General features: G+C 51.4%; 1 protein-coding gene across 7 annotated transcripts in view; it reads right to left on the reverse strand.

Moving 5' to 3' along the window:
- Window positions 1–17,500, reverse strand: part of Cdh23 (cadherin 23 (otocadherin)) — a 393,766-nt gene that overhangs the window by 164,505 nt on the left and 211,761 nt on the right. For 3 of the 7 annotated variants that reach the window (XM_030245069.1, XM_017313927.1, NM_023370.3), the window contains one exon: window positions 783–788. The exons of the other annotated variants lie outside the window; for them this stretch is intronic. In XM_030245069.1, coding sequence (XP_030100929.1) covers window positions 783–788 — 6 coding nt within the window. The remainder of the gene's footprint in view (window positions 1–782; window positions 789–17,500) is intronic. 7 annotated transcript variants of the gene reach the window in all.

The raw sequence follows: 17,500 nt of genomic DNA on the forward strand, positions 1-17,500 counted from the left end.
CTCAGCTCAGTGGGTGGAGCCAAGGCTGAAGTGAAGTGGATATTTGGGCTTGCTGAAGGAGTCTGGCCTTTCCTGCTGCATGGGGAACTCCTCTCCATGGGGTGTGTACCCCTGTCATGTGTGTCTGTCTGTCCTTGGCTATAAATGTTTAGTGATCATCAACCTGAGATGAGTTTCTGGCTCCGATGTAAGCCATCCATCTGATGCTCCACCCGAATAGACAGGCCTCTTGTGGTTGAACATAGGGCTACAGCATTATCATGAACTCGAGATTTTGGGGAACTCCCTTCTGCTAGATCTTCATGGCAAGAGGGGACCACTAGGCATCTCTAGTCCCAGAAGCTGGATTCCCTGGAGCACCCTGGAGCCCAGTGATAGGCCAAGCACTGTGAGCCCCTTTCAGCCTATTCTGGGGTCAAGGAAGGTTGGGAGGGCACTCCAGAGCCCCCAGTCCAGAACAGCTTCCTGGAGACTATCATACAGACAGTGCTATTCTGAGCCTCTTGGGTTGCAGAATTTTAAGGTCTCTCTAGTAGGATCCATCCCATCAGCCGGAGGGGACCAATTAAATGCCCGAAAGGACACTAATAGCAAAGGCAATGGAGTGTGACAGTTCTAAACACCAATGGCTGTCTCCTGTGAACCCTGGCCTCTTGACCACAGCACTCATAGGCCTGAGGAGCTGGGAGTGTCTGGACTGGGCCTGCTCGGGCAGAGGAAGGCTCTCTGTGATGTTCCCACCCCACCCCCAGGCCTCCCTGCCCTTGCCAAGCCTCACTTACCAAGTTCTGTCCATGGAACCCATCAGTCAAAGAGGCAGGGACAAGGAGGAGCCAGAGAGAGCCACACAGGGAGGAAAGAAGGAAACAGAGAGAGAAGGCAGTGAATCACGAGCCAGGGTAAAGGACAGAGGCTAAAAGGGACCCTGGGATCCTAGTCTATGGTACAGAGACAGAACCCTCAGGTCTGAGTCCACAGCTAAGACAGGGGTGCTGGAGGGGAGAGGAAAGAGGGTGGATCACGAGCTGCGGTGAGGTAGGGAAGGTGAGGTCATAGGAGGTCATGCATCTTCTTTTCTGTGCCCTCCTGCAGCCCATGTGTCCCTAGAGTGAGCTGTGAGGTAAGGGGCCATGGCCCCACATTCTGCTTCCAGAATCCTGGAGAGAAACCCTGCAGAAATCAGCACTCACCACTGCTATCCTTTTATTTTCCTCACATTCAGAAAATGAAGAAGTAGAAGAAGGAGGAGGAAAAGGAGGAAGGGGAGAAGGAAGAAGGGGAGAAGGACAAGAAGAAGGAGGAGAAGAGGAAGTAGAGAAAGAAAAAAGAGTGTTCAAAGAGGAGGAAAAGAAGGAAGAAGAGGAGGGGGCAGAAGAGGAGGGGGAGGAGAAGGAGAAGGAGTGGAAGAGGGAGAAGAAGGAGGAGGAGAAGGAGAAGGAGAAGGAGGAGGAGGAGGAGGAGGAGGAGGAGGAGGAGGAGGAGGAGGAGGAGGAGGAGGAGGAGGAGAAGAAGAAGAAGAAGAAGAAGAAGAAGAAGAAGAAGAAGAAGAAGAAGAAGAAGAAGAAGAAGAAGAAGAAGAAGAAGAAGAAGAAGAAAGCCAGAAACTTAGGAACTGTTCCAACTGTTTCATGTTTCTCCCCAGAGGTGGCCCCTCACCTTGTTCCCAGGTCCTTGCCCCAAGAGGCCCACACCAAGGGATAGACTTCTTTGTGCACAGACACCAATACCTCCATGAGATACAAACAGAAGCATACTCTTCCTCCTCTTATAGTTCCATTATGGGGACCCATGCCCAGGTGCCGCTGCTGACAGGGATGGCCACAGACAGCTTTGAGCACCCCCCTGCTGGTGTGGTTTCCAGCCTTTGAGAAGTCTGAAGATTATTTGCCTCTAGTGTGTTTCTGTTTGTGTTGTGCTGTATGGTATAGGCGTTTGCTAGTGTAGGTGTATGTATATGGGAGTGTGCACGCATACACACACAATTGCACATGTGCACATATGTGTAGAGAGCAGAGGTCAACCACAGATGTCTTTCCCCGATTGCACTCCATCTTTATTTTTGAGATGGGACCATTCACTGATCCTGAGATTTATCACCTGGGCTAGCCTGGCTGGCCTCAGGGATCCACCTGTCTCCCTCCCTCTCCTGACCCAGTGCTGAGGTTACAAGCACAAGCCACCATGCCTAGCTTTCTTTGCATATAGAGTCTGAGGATTTGAACTCAATTCTTCGTGTTTGCTCAACGGGCACCTTACTAGTAGAACCCTTGTCCCAGCCCTTCCTCAGTTCTCTTAGAGGCTGCTGAGCATCCCCCATTGCATCATCAGTCTCTCTGGTCATTTGTCATGCTGGGAGCCTTGCATACATCCTAGGTATATGAAGGCAAGGCCGCAGTTCTCCCTCACACCCTTCTTCCTGAGGGAGCGGGCAGGGTGGAGGTGAAGACCCCTCAGAGAGGTTGGAGCTACTCAGGATGGCTGGAAGGTGGCAGTTGGTAAAGAGCCCAGGCCCAGGTTCCAGGTCAGTGCACCCTGCCCCACAGGGCAAAGGAGCAGGGTTCTGACATAGGTTTTCCCCACCGCAGTGGCAGGATGCAGCAGGTAAGGAGCATGTTGGTCCCTTGGTAAGCAATATCGTCACCAGAGGTGACAGGCTTCTGGTTGCTATGACAGAATGCCTGACAGAAGTGACTTGAGAGAGGCACACTTTTCTAGGCCTCTCAGTCTGAGAACCTTCAGTCCAGCAGAGCAGGGAGGGTTTGGGGAATACAGTCACTCATGCCTTGCCAGCCAAGAAGGAGAGAGAGAATGTCCCAGACAGCTGTGTTTGTCCTTTATCCCACCCCATGACCTTGAATCAGGGTCTCCTGTATCTCAGGCTGGTATTCATCTTGCTATGTAGCTGAGGATAACCTTAAATTCTGGATCCCCCAGCTTCTACCTCCTCAATTCTGGGATTACGGGTGCATGCCACCATGCCTAGTTTATTCAGAGCTGGGGACTTAACCCAGGGCTTCATGCCAGGCAAGCCTGGCCCACTGCCAACTGAGCCGAATCCCCAGTCCCCCTTTTTATTCCTTCTAGGCGTCTGGGCTATGGGACAGGGTGGTGAACATTCAGGATCAGTCCAGGAGAGGCTTTCTCAGAGTCTGGTCCTGGTACTCCACAGCATCGCTATTCCCATTCCTTTGGAGCAGGCTAGAAAGCACATTTGTGGACCATTTACTCCTAGGTCAATTAAACCGGAGACTCTGGAGTGGGTCCCAGCACTGCATTGTAACAGTTCTCCAGGTATCTCAATGTGTGCCAACATGTGAGAGCCACGGGGAACCAGCAACCAAGGCATGAGCAAGTTTGAGCCTTAACTAGAATGATCTGGCGGATGGGACAGAACAACAGGGGAGGTTGCAGGAAGCACAAAGAGAGAGATGGGGTGCCCAGTTGCTGAGGTCAACCACGGGAACTGAAGAGCCTCTTGGAGGAACATCATGAGCTCCACACAGCACAGCGTTTGTGTAAACCCTCAGGGTAGCTCCCTAGCTGACACGTCTTTGGGAGTATTCTTGTGTAGGTACATGTGTGCCTGTGACTGTTTGCGCGCATGGGTGTAGAGGTCAGATATCCATCTCAGGGTTCATCCCCGGGTGCCTCAGGTCTACCTTGTGATCTGATGCAGTCTTGCTGGGAGATCCAGTGGCTCGCCCATGTGGCCAGCTTGGTGAGGCTGGCCGGCCAGGGAGTCCCAGGGTACTGCCTCTACCTTCCCAGTACTAGGACTTTAATCCTGGGCTACCAAACCTGGCTTTTTGGTGGGAGCTGGAGATCAAACTCAAGTCCCTGTGCATATGTGGCAGGCGCTTTTTTAACCCACCAGCTTCCCAACCCCTTCTCCGGCCTCTTGACAAGACTTCTGTGGGTCTCAGATACGAAGGTCTGTCCACTCCCGATCTCCTCTCCTGGATCTACCACCCCCCAGGGGCTCAGGCCTGAGCCCATACTTGTCAGGACTCTGAAGCTTCTCAGACCACCTGGGAATCACTACTAACCCATTCCGCATGCTCTCCCTGTCCATTCTAGAAGGCCAGTTCCTGCCAGACCCAAGCAGGAACTCATCTGCGGGGGATGGGCGTGTGTGAGAGAAACCCACCTTGTTTTGTTGACTTGGTGCAAAACTCTTTTAACTACAACCCTGGCCAGGGAGCCTTTTTGTCTCAATAGCTTCCAACTTTAGGCCTCAACATGTGTGACACACACCTGTGTGACATCAACATTTGTCCAGGCCCTCTACAAGAGACAGAGAGGACAGCTATTCAATATACACACCCATCAGGGAAGGATTCGAATTCTGGTCTGTCCTGTCTTTTTAAGTTTTAGTTTCCCCCTCCACTTCCCACGCCACCGGTGATAAAGAAAGGGTGTCAGTCCCTACCTGTTGAGTCACCAGGACCCTCCCATTCTCACTTGTCCCTTTATTAGAGCTGCCATCCGGCTGCTGGAGGTGACAGGAGGCACTTTCAGAGCTGCTAAAGGGCGACTTGGTTAGAAAGGAAGATAAAAAGAACATCAAAAGGGAGCCTAGTGTGTATGGAGAAGAGCCTGCAGGGCGGGGGATTAAATTCTACTCTGCGTGAGGTGATCAGAAGGGCTGATTGGTGGGGCTGTGGTCCCTAAGACGAGCTGCAGCCTGCTCCCAAGGCCTGGCAGCCAGGGGCTGCTGGCTGGAGACCTCTCCCAGGCTTGGTTTTATGTATCTCTTAGGAAGGGTTACACACTGAAATCATTCCTGGCTCCCCGCTGCTGCCTTTCCCCAATCACTCCTGGTGACTACAGCCTTCTGGCCCCCTGCAGAGCGCAGTTCCTTATCAGCCAGCTGCCAGCAGAGACTGTTGGGCCACCTCCCTTCACCTTACCCCCACTCCCAGTTTTTGGAAGGGGAGGGCCACCAGGTGTGGTCAGAGCAGGCCCTGCCCTTGCCCCTTGCCACTAAGCCTGTGGAACTGGGTCCAGTGCTGTGTCACAGTGGTCTCCTGGACAAGTGCTCGCCTCAGTTTTTCATGGGGTGGGGCCCAGCACTGGGCCCTCAGCAAATGCTGGTTCTTGAGGCTCTCACCAGACAGGGACAAGGGACCTGCGTTGGGTGGGGGAATGTTGGCCTGACTTCTTCTCCAGCAATGCTTTGTGGCTATGAACTGAGGTCTGTTGAACATCCTCCATCCCTCCACAGTTACCCAGGTTCCCAGAGTGAAGAAGGTCTCCATGCATCCCCCTACTGATGCCCAGGCCTCCTCCAGGGCCTGAGACCTGCAGACCAGTCCCCTAGCCCAAGCACAGATGCGTTACTATGGTAACACAGTAGACTCTTTGCTCTCTGCTGTTGGTCTCTGGCAGCGCCAGGCCAATGACCTGGTGGCTCACTTTCCTTGGAATCTTGGCTTCTCTGTTATAGGATGTGGCTTTCTCTTTATGGACCTCAACAGAACCCCAACTCAGACGACTATAATGCTCCCTCTTTTAAAGATGTAACCCTAAAAACTTAGGGAATGGTTATAGCCTACTTTGACCATAAAAATCTAGAGATTCAATTCTGAAACTATTTTAAAATATTTAGTGTCTAAATTCAAGCTTTGGTTACACCCTCACGAATAAGCCTCCAGCCAGGAGTATTTGAGTAGGAGATAAATATTCAAAGTCCCCTTCTACCATCCCTGGCCTAAACACCAAGAGCATAATAAAACACCAAGGATGATAATAAAACTCATAGTTTTCAGGGCTCCAACCCCTAAACATCCTTGCCAGGTTCTACCCTCTGTCTGCACATTTCCATCTCCATCTCTAAAGGAAGTGCGGTAGAGCCTGCCCTCTCTGACCTGAACTGAGCCTTCTTCCCAGAGGCTTCTGGGAGCTCCATGGGCTGGTGAGAGCCCTTTAGCCTATGCTGAGGCCTGGGATAAGGAAGTGGGGTACAGAGAGGGTCCCCAGAGTCAGTGCCATGCCCTTTAGAAATGCTGTCTAGAACTCAGATCTACCACAGGAGAGTCTGTGACCACACACCTAGTGGGGAACACTGAAGTTTAGTGATGTTTGTTAACATTAGGGCTAGGGAGATGGCTGAAGGAATAAAGTACTTGCTTTGCAAGCCTGAGGTCCTGGGTTCGATTCCCAGCACCTATAGAAACAGCAGGTGCAGAGTGCTCCTGTAATGGCAGTACTAGAGGCAGGGGAAGGGGCAGAAAGATTTCTGGGGTTTGCTGGTCAGTCAGAATTCATGAGCTACAAGTAATGAGCGAGTCTGTCTCAAACAATAAGGTGGAAAGAAAGCCCCCAAGGGAAACCTCTGACTTCCACATATATGCCTTTGCGCATGCATACACCACAGACGAAATTTAGATGCGCTGAGCAGTCAGACCCGAGGCATCTCCCTCGTTAGATCTGCAGTTTCACGCAAATGATTTTTCCCCCATTAGACCTGCTTTCCTTGTCTGCAAAATGGGGTTGGTGGGGGGAGAAGTGCTGTCCACCCAGCAGACTACTGAGGACAAACTGTGACATCCTGGTAGCTGCCTGGACAGACGCTCATCTAGGAAAGCCATTTTCAGAGTTCTAGGAGGCATGGGGTGAGAGGGGAGGGACTCGGGAGGTGGGCAGAGTTGAGACCTTGGCCAGGGCAGAGAGGGGCAGGCAGAGGGGGACCCACAATGGATGTGTAGGATGCAGGGACCATCCATCCACTCCCACCCTCAGCATGGACTGCCGGGCTCCGTCCTCTTGCTGTTTGTTGAGCTCATCCATGCTATTGAGTGGCAGAAAATCAAAGCTGACAAGCTGTGTTCTTTATCACTCCTTTGTCCCATCTTCCGCTTAATTAATCCCAATCAGACTTGGTGAAGTGGCCTTGGCAGGGAGGAGACCCCCTCCCCCTCTCCCTTAGAGTCAGCCGCTTCTCCCTCCCACCCTAGACTTCTGTCCCTGCTGCCCTGGGCCAAACACCCTCTGCACCCCCAAGGCTCGTCTGGATGACCAAGTACAGAAAGCACCAGAACCCAGGGGAGCTCGCCGACTCTGTCTCCAGCTCCCCTTGGGGACCATGGGGACAAATGTCTCCCATGGTCAGCAGTTGGGTCTCACTGCCCTTTCCTGAGTTCTAGGTCTGTCTGGCCCCCAACAGTTCAGAGGGTCCCCTTTCTCCCCACAGAGCCAAGGCTACTGCCCTCTTTCTGGGTCTCCTCTCACCCCAAGTCCTGCCTTCTCAGGTTTGGGCCTCCAAGCAGACAAACCTAAAGCTGAGAGTATGTATTTTCTGGAGCTACCACCCATCGCTGTGTGGTAGGGGAAGATCTTTTCCCGTGCCTCAGTTTCCCAGTCTGTAAAATGGTACTTTTGCTTTGGGGGTTTCTCCTATGCACCCACAAACATGAATTACTTGATGTCCTCTGACTGAAGCGTTTCCTCCCACCCTCTGTCTCTCTCGTGTCCTCTCCCACTCTCTGTTCCCCTTCCTGTCCCTTCACTTCCTGTCTGAAACCATAGACACTCAGGGTCACTCCCCACTCCACGCCCATGCCCATATCAAAACCCTAATCTCAAAGGAGGGCAGGCTTTTGGGAGGTGGTTTGGGTGGGTGGGTGGAATCTTCCTGATCAGGATGCCAGCTCCTGATGGCACATATGAAAGGAACCCCAGGTCCAACTTTACCCTTTCTGCTATGTGTGGATACAGGGAGAAGATGACCATCTAAAAACCACGAAGTGTCTCTTGCCATGCAACCAAATCCTCCAGCTCATTGGTCTTAGACTGCCCTGTCTTCACAAGGAGACATGTGAGCCCCCTGGTTACTCTGGCCCAGACAGGCTAAGAGCCTCTCTCTCCTTTCATCTCTCCTCTCTTCTCCTTGGTGCCCCAGGTTACCCATCGAATTCCACACACGCCTGCACAGATGGGATCAATCCCAGGCTGCCTCGCCTTCAGCTTATCTCCGCTCCAAATGATTGATTTTCCCTCTTTAAGAGTAATTTGCTGGTGAATTCCACGTATTGGGAGAAAAAAAAAAAAAAACCCCAGCACAAGCCTGTGAAATCTAATTCAATCCGACTGGCAGCTGGCACTTTGAGGGAAGAACACTAGAGAGCCGTCATTTTCATCCCAGATGGGTGTAGTGCTGTGGGAGGTGGCAGGTGCTCCTCACCTGTACGAACGCACCTCCCTCTGCCTGGCCCAGCTCTTCTGGGAGTCATAAAGTACTCACACAGAGGCCAATGGAGGTGTGTTTAAATGAACAGTTCCCAGTTTGTAGCCCATGGTCAAGTGCATTGTGGGAATCTCTCGTAGGCTAGCTACACCTGACCTTCAGTCTGTTGTCTTAAGGCATCCTTCCTTCCCTCCCTCCTATCTTCCTTCCTCTTCCCTCCTTCCCTTCCTCACACCTCCCTCCCTCTTCTCTCCCTCCTTCCCTCTCTCCCTCTTTCCTTCCCTCCCTCCCCTCTTTCACCTTCCCTCTCTCCCTCCTTCTTTCTTCCCCCCCCCTCCTCCTCCTCTGATTTCTGAGCACAGAGTCTGTGCCCTTGGGACCCAGTGCAGCACGTATCCTGGTGTTCCGTGTGGTTCAGTCCTGCGACCTCTGTCCCTTTTTTGTTCTGGTTTGTCTGACTCAGTTTCCCCACCTGGCTATGGGTTGCCCATCAAGCTTGAACCAGAGATGCCTGTCTATCATATGCATACTACAGGATTGCTGATTGAAAACATTGAGGAAGGGGGTGGTGTCATTTAGTCTACGAGCCCTAAAGATACACTTGATGGTGACTCCTCTCACCTCGTGATTTTTGGGGGGATGGGGATATCTGCAATACTTCATAAGTTAGCATGTGGTATAACAGTTTTTGTTCTATAAATAACAATGCATGTATAGGTTCCTGTCTCCCCTCCACTAAGCTAGGGCCCCAAACAATTCTCCTATCCCTACCCCCCAAAAAATAAAGATCCCCGCCTTGTTCTAAGTCTTTGCAACCCCTGCTGTCAGCCACAGAGCTCCTGTGTTTTTTGGGGATGTCACAGAGTCACACAGACTGTATCATCTGGTAGCCAGTGTCTCTCAGGACAATACCCTTGAATATACCTGATTGTCCCCTAATGCTGCCATCTTTACCTCTGTGTGCATGCGCCTGTGTGCACATGTGACATATGTGAGTACACAGATGTGGTTGTGTGTACACATGAACGTACACACAGAGGACCACACCAGGTGTCCTCAACTGCTCTCCACTGCAAGTTTTGAGACACAAGCCCTCACTGAACCTGAAGTTTACTAATTCAGCCAGGCTGGCTAGCCAGCAAGCTCTAGAAACCTCCTGTCTCTGCCTCCCCAGTGCTGGGACTGAGTACATCCTCTTCCTTGACAGAGAGGCATGCTCCTGCCTCAGAGCCATGCCTTCAGGCTTTCTTCTGCCTAGAATATCCTTCCACGAAATGTTGTCACTGCAGAGGTCTCTCTTTCAATGACATCTTAGCAGAGAGCAGAGAGGAGCCCCCTTTCTCTGGAGCACCCTAACATCATAACACACACACACACACACACACACACACACACACACTTGCACATACAATTACTCCTCCCTCCCCCTGAGTGGGGCCCCAAAATTGCTAACTTCTTACCTAACAGAGGGCGGCCTTGAACTCCTGCTCCTCCTGCTCCTCCTGCTCCTCCTGCTGCTCCTGTTCCTCCTGCTCCTCCTGCTGCTCCTGTTCCTCCTGCTCCTCCTGCTCCTGCTCCTCCTCCTGCTGCTCCTGCTCCTCCTGCTGCTCCTGCTGCTCCTCCTCCTGCTCCTCCTGCTCCTCCTGCTCCTCCTCCTCCTGCTCCTCCTCCTCCTCCTGCTCCTCCTGCTCCTCCTGCTCCTGCTCCTCCTGCTGCTGCTCCTCCTCCTCCTGCTCCTCCTGCTGCTGCTTCTGCTCCTGCTCCTCCTGCTGCTACTGCTCCTCCTGCTACTCCTGCTGCTACTAGCTCCTCCTGCTCCTCCTGCTGCTCCTGCTCCTCCTGCTCCTCCTGCTCCTCCTGCTGCTCCTGCTCCTTCTGCTGCTCCTGCTCCTCCTGCTCCTCCTGCTCCTCCTGATCCCAGCTCCTAGCTACTGGAGCTGCTTTCTGCAGCACTGGGGATCGAACCCAGGGCTTCCTGCATGCTAGGCAAGCATATTACCAAGAGAGCTACAACTCTGGCCCCAGCTTCCTTTTCTCCAAGTTATCTTTGTATTATCTGCTGTGCTGTTTTCCTATTGACTCATTCATCCTGCAATGTTGGGGACTGAACTCAGGGCCTCCCACACACTGGGCAGTCTCTCTAGCCCAGTGGCATCCCTGGCCCTTTTTAAAAAGTTTAATTTAGTTGGGTGGTTGTGGCATGTGACTTTAATCCCAGCACCGGGGAGGCAGGGATGGTGGATCTTTGTGAAGTTCGAGGCCAGCTGGTCTACAGAGTGCATTCCAGGACAGCAAGAACTGCCCAGAGAAACCCTGTCTCGATCACAACCCCCAATCCCAAATTAAAGTAGAGCCAAAGTATTAGGTGACTTGAGTTTGCAACGTCCCTTCCTCAGCAGCCCCAGCATCTGAACTGCCACCTGCCTACCTCGTTCTGTTTCTTCAGTTTCCCATGTTGGGAGCTGAGGCTGCCCAAAGGGAGCAGCAATGTCATGTGTGAGATGAACAGTGTGAATGAACTGGGCGGGGAGGGGAGCATGGGAAAAAGACATTGTTCCAGAGAGAATGGGCCAGGGGGACGGGGCATCATGGGAGGCATGAGCCAGGCAACAGATAGTCTAAGGGTGGGGGACAAGGTTTGCCAGTTGCTTTTGATCCCACCAGTGCTTTCAGAAGACCAAGTGCTGTTTTAGGGATGTGACTTTTCAGATAAAATAAGTCTCACTACTTCCCACTGGGTCCTGCTCAGGTTTGGGCATGGAGGATCATGGGAAAGGGTCTGCCTGGAAAACAGATATAAAGGGAACTAGTCAGCAGACCCCCTTTCCCCCCCCCCCCCCCCGCCTCTGTAGCTCAGGGATCTTAGGTGTGTTCTGGCGTGGAGGGGGTTGGGGGGAGGGACAGATGACACTCTGAAACCAGTGTTTCCCAGCAGGTTTACCACTTGTCCTCACTCCCAACCAGGCAGGGACCAGTGCAAATCACATGCTAATTACATCTGTGATGACACTTAAGAGAAGAGGTATCTGAGTCACACCAGGCCACCCTCTGGTCCTCAGGGAGGGCTGGAGCTTTGTGATCTGGGAGGAATCACGGGGCGGGGATTGGAGAATGCAGCCAAAGCCAGAAAAAAAAAAAATCCCAATAATCACAATCACAGCAAGAAGAGACTTCACAAAGGCATCCAGAGAGAAATTAATGGGAAACGCAGACGGGGTTGCCCTGCTCCTGGGGCATCCCCTTCTAGAGCTTATAGGCTCTGCAGGCGATGGATGTCTACCTGGAGAACCTCAGTCTTGGGGGAGGGACCATGATTCGGAAGCAGAAGTTGCTGCCATGGTTTCTCCCTGGACCAGAGGCCTCTCCCCTGCTCCTTCTCATATCTCTGTGTGGGAGGCAGTGGGAGGGGGTTGGGGGTACTGGATAGGGGACAGAACTGGAGATATCATCTCCTACTCCCTTCAAACTTCATGGTGATTGACAGCAATGTCTTAGTTACTTGCCTAGAAGGGTTGGGGAGGGTGTGGTTAGACAATGGATGGCCACACCCTCACAGAGAGTACATGCCTACCATTGGTAACCTGGTCTCACATTTCTTCTCTTTGCTCCTAAATAAGTGGCTTAGACAATCAAATTCAGGGTAGCTAGGGTTACTTTCTAAAGAGGCAGGGGTGTATGCCTACTGTGCCCACCACAAACAAACAATGTGTTGGGGAGATACTATCAAACAGAGCTCAGAGAAACAGTGGTCTGACTGATAGTCTGTCAGTTGAATGTGTGACAGAGACCAAGGTGTCTTGGCTTCACCCAGGTATGCAGAGACATGCTGAGGATGCTGACTGGATTTACACCTGAGAGAGCCTGCGGGGCCCAAAGAACCAAACCAAAAAGCCTGGTAGGGGTGGGGGAGGCAGAAGGGGAGGGGGAGACACATGGGGGGGGGGTACAGGTACTGAAAATGGGGGCTCCCAGTGAAGCACGGACTTGCTTATCTCCCTTTTTGTTGCTGTTGGTTTCTTTGAGACAGAGTTTATCTGTGTAGCCTTGGCTATCCTGAAATTCACTCTGTAGACCAGGCTGCCCTTGAACTCACAGAGATCTGCTTACCTCTGCCTTCTGAGAGCTGGGCTTAAAGGCATGCGCCACCACCTCCTCCTGGCTTGCTCATCCTTTCTTTTTTTTAATGCTACAGATCCTTCCTAGAAACCTACTGAAGCCCACCGATCTTATCTATCTATCTATCTATCTATCTATCTATCTATCTATCTATCTATCTCTATTTTTTTTTTTTTTTTTTTTTTGACAGGATCTCTAACCCAGGCTGGCCTCAAACCCTCTATGTAGCTGAGGCTGACCTGGAACTTCTGATCCTCTGAGACTACAGGCCTGCACTGCCACATCACCTGGTGTCTGTGCTGTTGAGGACTGAACCCAGGGCCTCGAGTACACCAGTCACTTACTCTACCAATGCGGCCGCATCCCTACCCTATTGAAATGTTTTTTGTTTTTTGTTTGTTTGTTTTGTTTTTCTCGAGACAGGGTTTCTCTGTATAGCCCTGGCTGTCCTGGAACTCACTTTGTAGACCAGGCTGGCCTTGAACTCAGAAATTCGCCTGCCTCTGCCTCCCGAGTGCTGGGATTAAGGGCGTGCGCCACCATGCCCGGCTCTATTGGAATGTTTTTAATTGTATAAAATAAAATAAAAAGGGGATGCCAAGTCAACTGACTATTTTGAAACAGTTAACTGGGTATTTTAAAGGGGCTGTGCAGTCATCTACCTGCTTTGGAATTCATGCAGCAAGTATATTTAGAGGCAGAGATGCCTGCCATGTGCTGCTATTTCAAAGCAGGGTCGGATGTAAATAGGATTTTGAGATACGGGCAGCCATATCTCCAACCAAGGAGCCCCGAGGCACAAGTGAGAAATGCAGAATCAGAAGTTCAAGGTCAAATTCCACCCAAACTATAATCTATTTGTCATGTGACCTTGGGCAAGCCCCTTAACCTCTCTGAATCTTTCTTTCCTGGCAAGGGCAAACATCACAGCCTGGGGTTACCTCGTGGGTAGAAGGGTTTGAGGCAGGTTCTGTTCTAACTTTCCCTCACAGCAGTTCCATGAAGTTTCTGTTGTCACTCTGAGGCCATCCAGGGCCAAAGGGGCGGAGCCAGGGATGGAAGAGCAACTTTGCTTCAGGGTCCTTCTTTTGACCTTGAACCTGGTGGCTCTCTTATCCTACCTATGTGAGTATCCTGGATGGCACCAAATGTAGAAAGGCAGGGCTTGCCTGGGAGGAGCTCAGGGGGAGCCACAGAGGCACCAGGTCCAGCTAAGACAGGAGGGTATATGACATGAGGCACCGGAAGCCTCCACACCCTGTCTTCCTCCTGTGACGGGTCCACCGAGTTAAAGCCAGGTGTGGTAGAAGATGCCTGAGATCTCAAGTTCAAGATCAACATTAGCGTCAATAAGCCTGCCTCAAGAGGAGAAAAAGATACAAGGATCGTGTGCACGTGTGTGTGTGTGTGTGTGTGTGTGTGTGTGTGTGTGTGCATATGTATGTGGCCATGCACACATGTCTGTATGTACATGTGTGTGGAGGCCATAGGTTGATGCCAGGTACTTTCTTCAGTTGCTGATCATGTTTTTTTTTTTGGTTTTTTTTTTGTTTTTTTGGTTTTTCAAGACAGGGTTTCTCTGTGTAGCCCTGGTTGTCCTGGAACTCACTCTGTAGACCAGACTGGCCTTGAACTCAGAAATCCACCTGCCTCTGCCTCCCAAGTGCTGGGATTAAAGGCATGCGCCACCACTGCCCGGCCTGATCATGTTATTTTTAGTCAGAGTCTCCCACTGAACCTGAAGCACACTGATTTTCCTAGGCTGGCTGGCCTGAGAGAGCCCCAGACTCCTCCTGTCTGTCTCTTCAGCACTAGGACGACAAGCTCACACTGCTTGGTCTGGGGTTTTGTTTTTTGTTTTGCTTTGCTTTAAATGTTCTTTTACATTTTTATTTCATGTGTTTAGATATTTTGCCTAAATGTAAGTATATGTACCATGTGTATGTGTGTGTGTGTGTGTGTGTGTGTGTGTGTATGTCAGTTGCCTGAGGAAGCCAGAAGAGGGCACCAGATCCCTTGGAACTGGAGTTACAAAGAGCCGTGAGCCGCCATGTGGTGCTCATAATTGCTATGTAAGTTGTTTATTTACCGGGCAATCTCCCAAGACCAAAAGAACTGCGTGTCCCAGTTCATATGGGTCCCAGAGGCGATGCTAGGCACAGATGGACTCACACCTCAGGTTAAGGAGCAGAGCAAAGATGCCGTGGCTACCAGGCAAGTGTCCTACCTATGAGCGACATCCCCACTTTAAATCACAGATTTCTGTCACTGTGGTCACTGATATTGTCAACATGGCAGGGTCCAGAATCAACTAGGAGACAAGGTTCTGGGCGTGCCTGTGAGGACATCTCTGTGAATGGGGAAGATTCTCACTCATTGGGGCAGCAGTATCTTACACTGAATGAAGAGCTGAGCACCAGCCAGCCTTCATCCCACTCTGCTTCCTGACTGTGACCACTTCCTGAGGCTCTTGCCACCATAACTTCTCTGTATCCTCCAACCCTGAGCCACAATAAACTCTTCCTTAAGTTGCTTTAATCCGGTGTTTTGTCACAGGAAAGAGAAGAATAGCTAATAAATCCCTAAGAACAAGCTGTGTGTGACTCAGGGCCTGATGGGTTTGTCAGGGCACTGAAGGACACTGTCCACAGAACAGCAGAGCTGCACTCTGAGAGCTCTGAGATGACTTAGAGGAGCACTGACCCACTCCTATAGATCTAGCCCCCTAGGTGCAGAAGTAGGGGGATCACTGGTTCTAGGCAGAGAGCTACATAGCAAGACTCTGTCTCAAACATAAAAATATGAAACTAAGGGCTTGCGAGATGGTTCAGCGGGTAAGAGCATTAACTGCTCTTCCAGAAGTCCTGAGTTCAAATCCCAGCAACCACATGGTGGCTTACAGCCATCTGTAATGAGATCTGATGCCCTCTTCTGGTGTGTCTGAAGACAGCAGCAATGTACTTATAATAATAAATAAATCTTTGGGACAGAGCAAGCAGGATTGACTGGAATGAGTAGAGGTCCTAAATTCAATTCCCAACAACCACATTAAGGCTCACAACCAAACCAAACCAACCAAATAACCAAACAACCAAAAGAGAGGGTGGGGGTGGGGGGTGGGGGCTAAGGGTTCTTTGGGAAAAAAAATGAAGAAAGCAACACTCTGCTGTCACTTTCTCTGCAGGTCAACTGGCAAGGTTCCTGCAAAAGAGCGGAGTAGGAGAGACAGCATCTAGACAGATTAGGTGAAGCAGGGTGTGGGGGTGTGTGGGTGGGGGTGTCTCACAACACCTCTCTGTTGGTTGACTGCTCCAGAGGAAGATGCCCACACAAACAGTCCACACAGGCAGCCTCCTCGGGTCTGTGTGGAAGAGTGGTTGAGTTAAGCAGAAACGGCTGGCCTCCAAGGAACCCTCAGCTGAAGGAGAGGCCTGAGACTGCAGGCTAGCCCAGAGAAAGCTTGGGCTAGGAATGAGTGGACACTTCTCTGCTTATCTACTGCAGCATCCCCAGAGCTCTGGGCATGGGACAGTTGAAACAGCAGAGGTGCAGAGAGTGACTGTGCCACAGTCTTTAATTTGAATCAGAGATGGGTCCCACCAAGGCTGGCCTTCAACCTTCATTTCTCCAGTTCTCGCCCCACTGCCTCCCAACCATCTACTTGGCATCGCAACTGTTATATAGGACAAAAAACCCTGGCTGCCCCTGACTCCAGTCTACTGCAGCTCCTTCTTCTCTGCTTTCTGTGAATGTTCTATAGCCTGGCAAAAGGAGACACTCCCTGGAGACCAATGCTGCGAGTCCTTGGGAAGAGCAAGGGCCTCTTTCTAGCCCCTGCAGTGTGGGGCTTAGCACACAAGAGCCCGAGGCGCAGTGGCAGGCTCTGCAGAATCTGGGATTTGGGGGCACTGGTGGTACATCTTAGCTCTTCTGAGATAAGTCAGCATTCTAAGGAGGCACTACTGCCACAAAGTTCCCCAGAGGTCACCTGCTTTCTGCTACCCTTTCCGATTTCATCACCACACACTATTGAGGTCAGCCTGCCCAGACAGCCTCTGGAACCCAACTGGGAAGGAGCCCATGACTACCTTCTGGCTGTGCTTAGCATCTATGGGGCAGATATTGAGCAATGCATTTCTCTGGATAGGGTGTGAGGCATTGGAGACCTGCTGACTAAACCCTGTCTTGCATCCTGTAGACCCTACAGCCTCCAGACCCACCAGTGGGACGTCCAGTGAAGATCAGGGAGGCTGGCACACTCATTACCATATGACCACAGTTGTGGGGACAGCCCACGAATTCCTGTGGTTCTGTAGAGCTTTGGACAAGAGGCCTGAGCTCTCCCTATGTCCTCTTCCTGCATTCAAATGTTCTCAGTTCAGCAGGAGAGATGGCTTAGCCGGTAAAAGGTGCTTGCCACCAAGGCTGATGACCTGAGTTTCATGATTGGAGCCCATAACCTACAAGGAAGAACTGACTTCCCAAAGCTGTCCTCTGACTTACAGATACAGGCCAGTGTATCCCATCCCCACTAAATGAATAAATACTCGAATAATTGGCTTAATGAAAAATGTTTTTCTGCTGCAAACTCAACGCCAGATTTGAACTCAGACATAAATGCTAGAACAAGAACACAGCAAGACGGTCGCTCAGACAGTTGCCTTGTTGTTTTAAGAAGTGTGTCCTGCTCCCAATTCTAGACACTGCGCTGCAGCTGGTACCTCCTCTTCCTGTCCTGGGTGCCTAAGCTCTTAGCCGGGGTCACAGTGTTCTTCCTTAGAACCAGAGAATCCTGGCCTTGGATGCTGCTCTCTGGCCAGACCTGAGCCCCTCAGGGTTCTGAGGGTAGAAGGAGAGACAGCGTCGAACATCCATATCAGCAGTGAGGCTTCTACCCCTCTCTCTGAGGGTTGAGCCTGACCACCAGTGGAGTCCAATGGAGACAAGAGGGTGGGCTGATGGCCTCTGGGTGGGGGGTGGGGGGGTGTCTCTGGTCTGCCTGTCCTTGTTAGTACTCTCTGTGTGTGTGTCACAGGGCCCTGGAAGAGCAGGACCCTGAGTGGAAGCAAGCCCTTGATTATCAGAGACAAAGTCACCTCTGTGGAGAAAAATGACAGAGGACAGGGACAGCCTCTGTTGCTCTAAGTGCCCTTGGCTTCAGGTCCTGTCCGTGGCTATGCTAGATGGAGTGTCCACTAA

This window comes from Mus musculus, chromosome 10 (genome assembly GCF_000001635.26).
Source record: "Mus musculus strain C57BL/6J chromosome 10, GRCm38.p6 C57BL/6J".
NCBI classification, from domain to species: domain Eukaryota; kingdom Metazoa; phylum Chordata; class Mammalia; order Rodentia; family Muridae; genus Mus; species Mus musculus.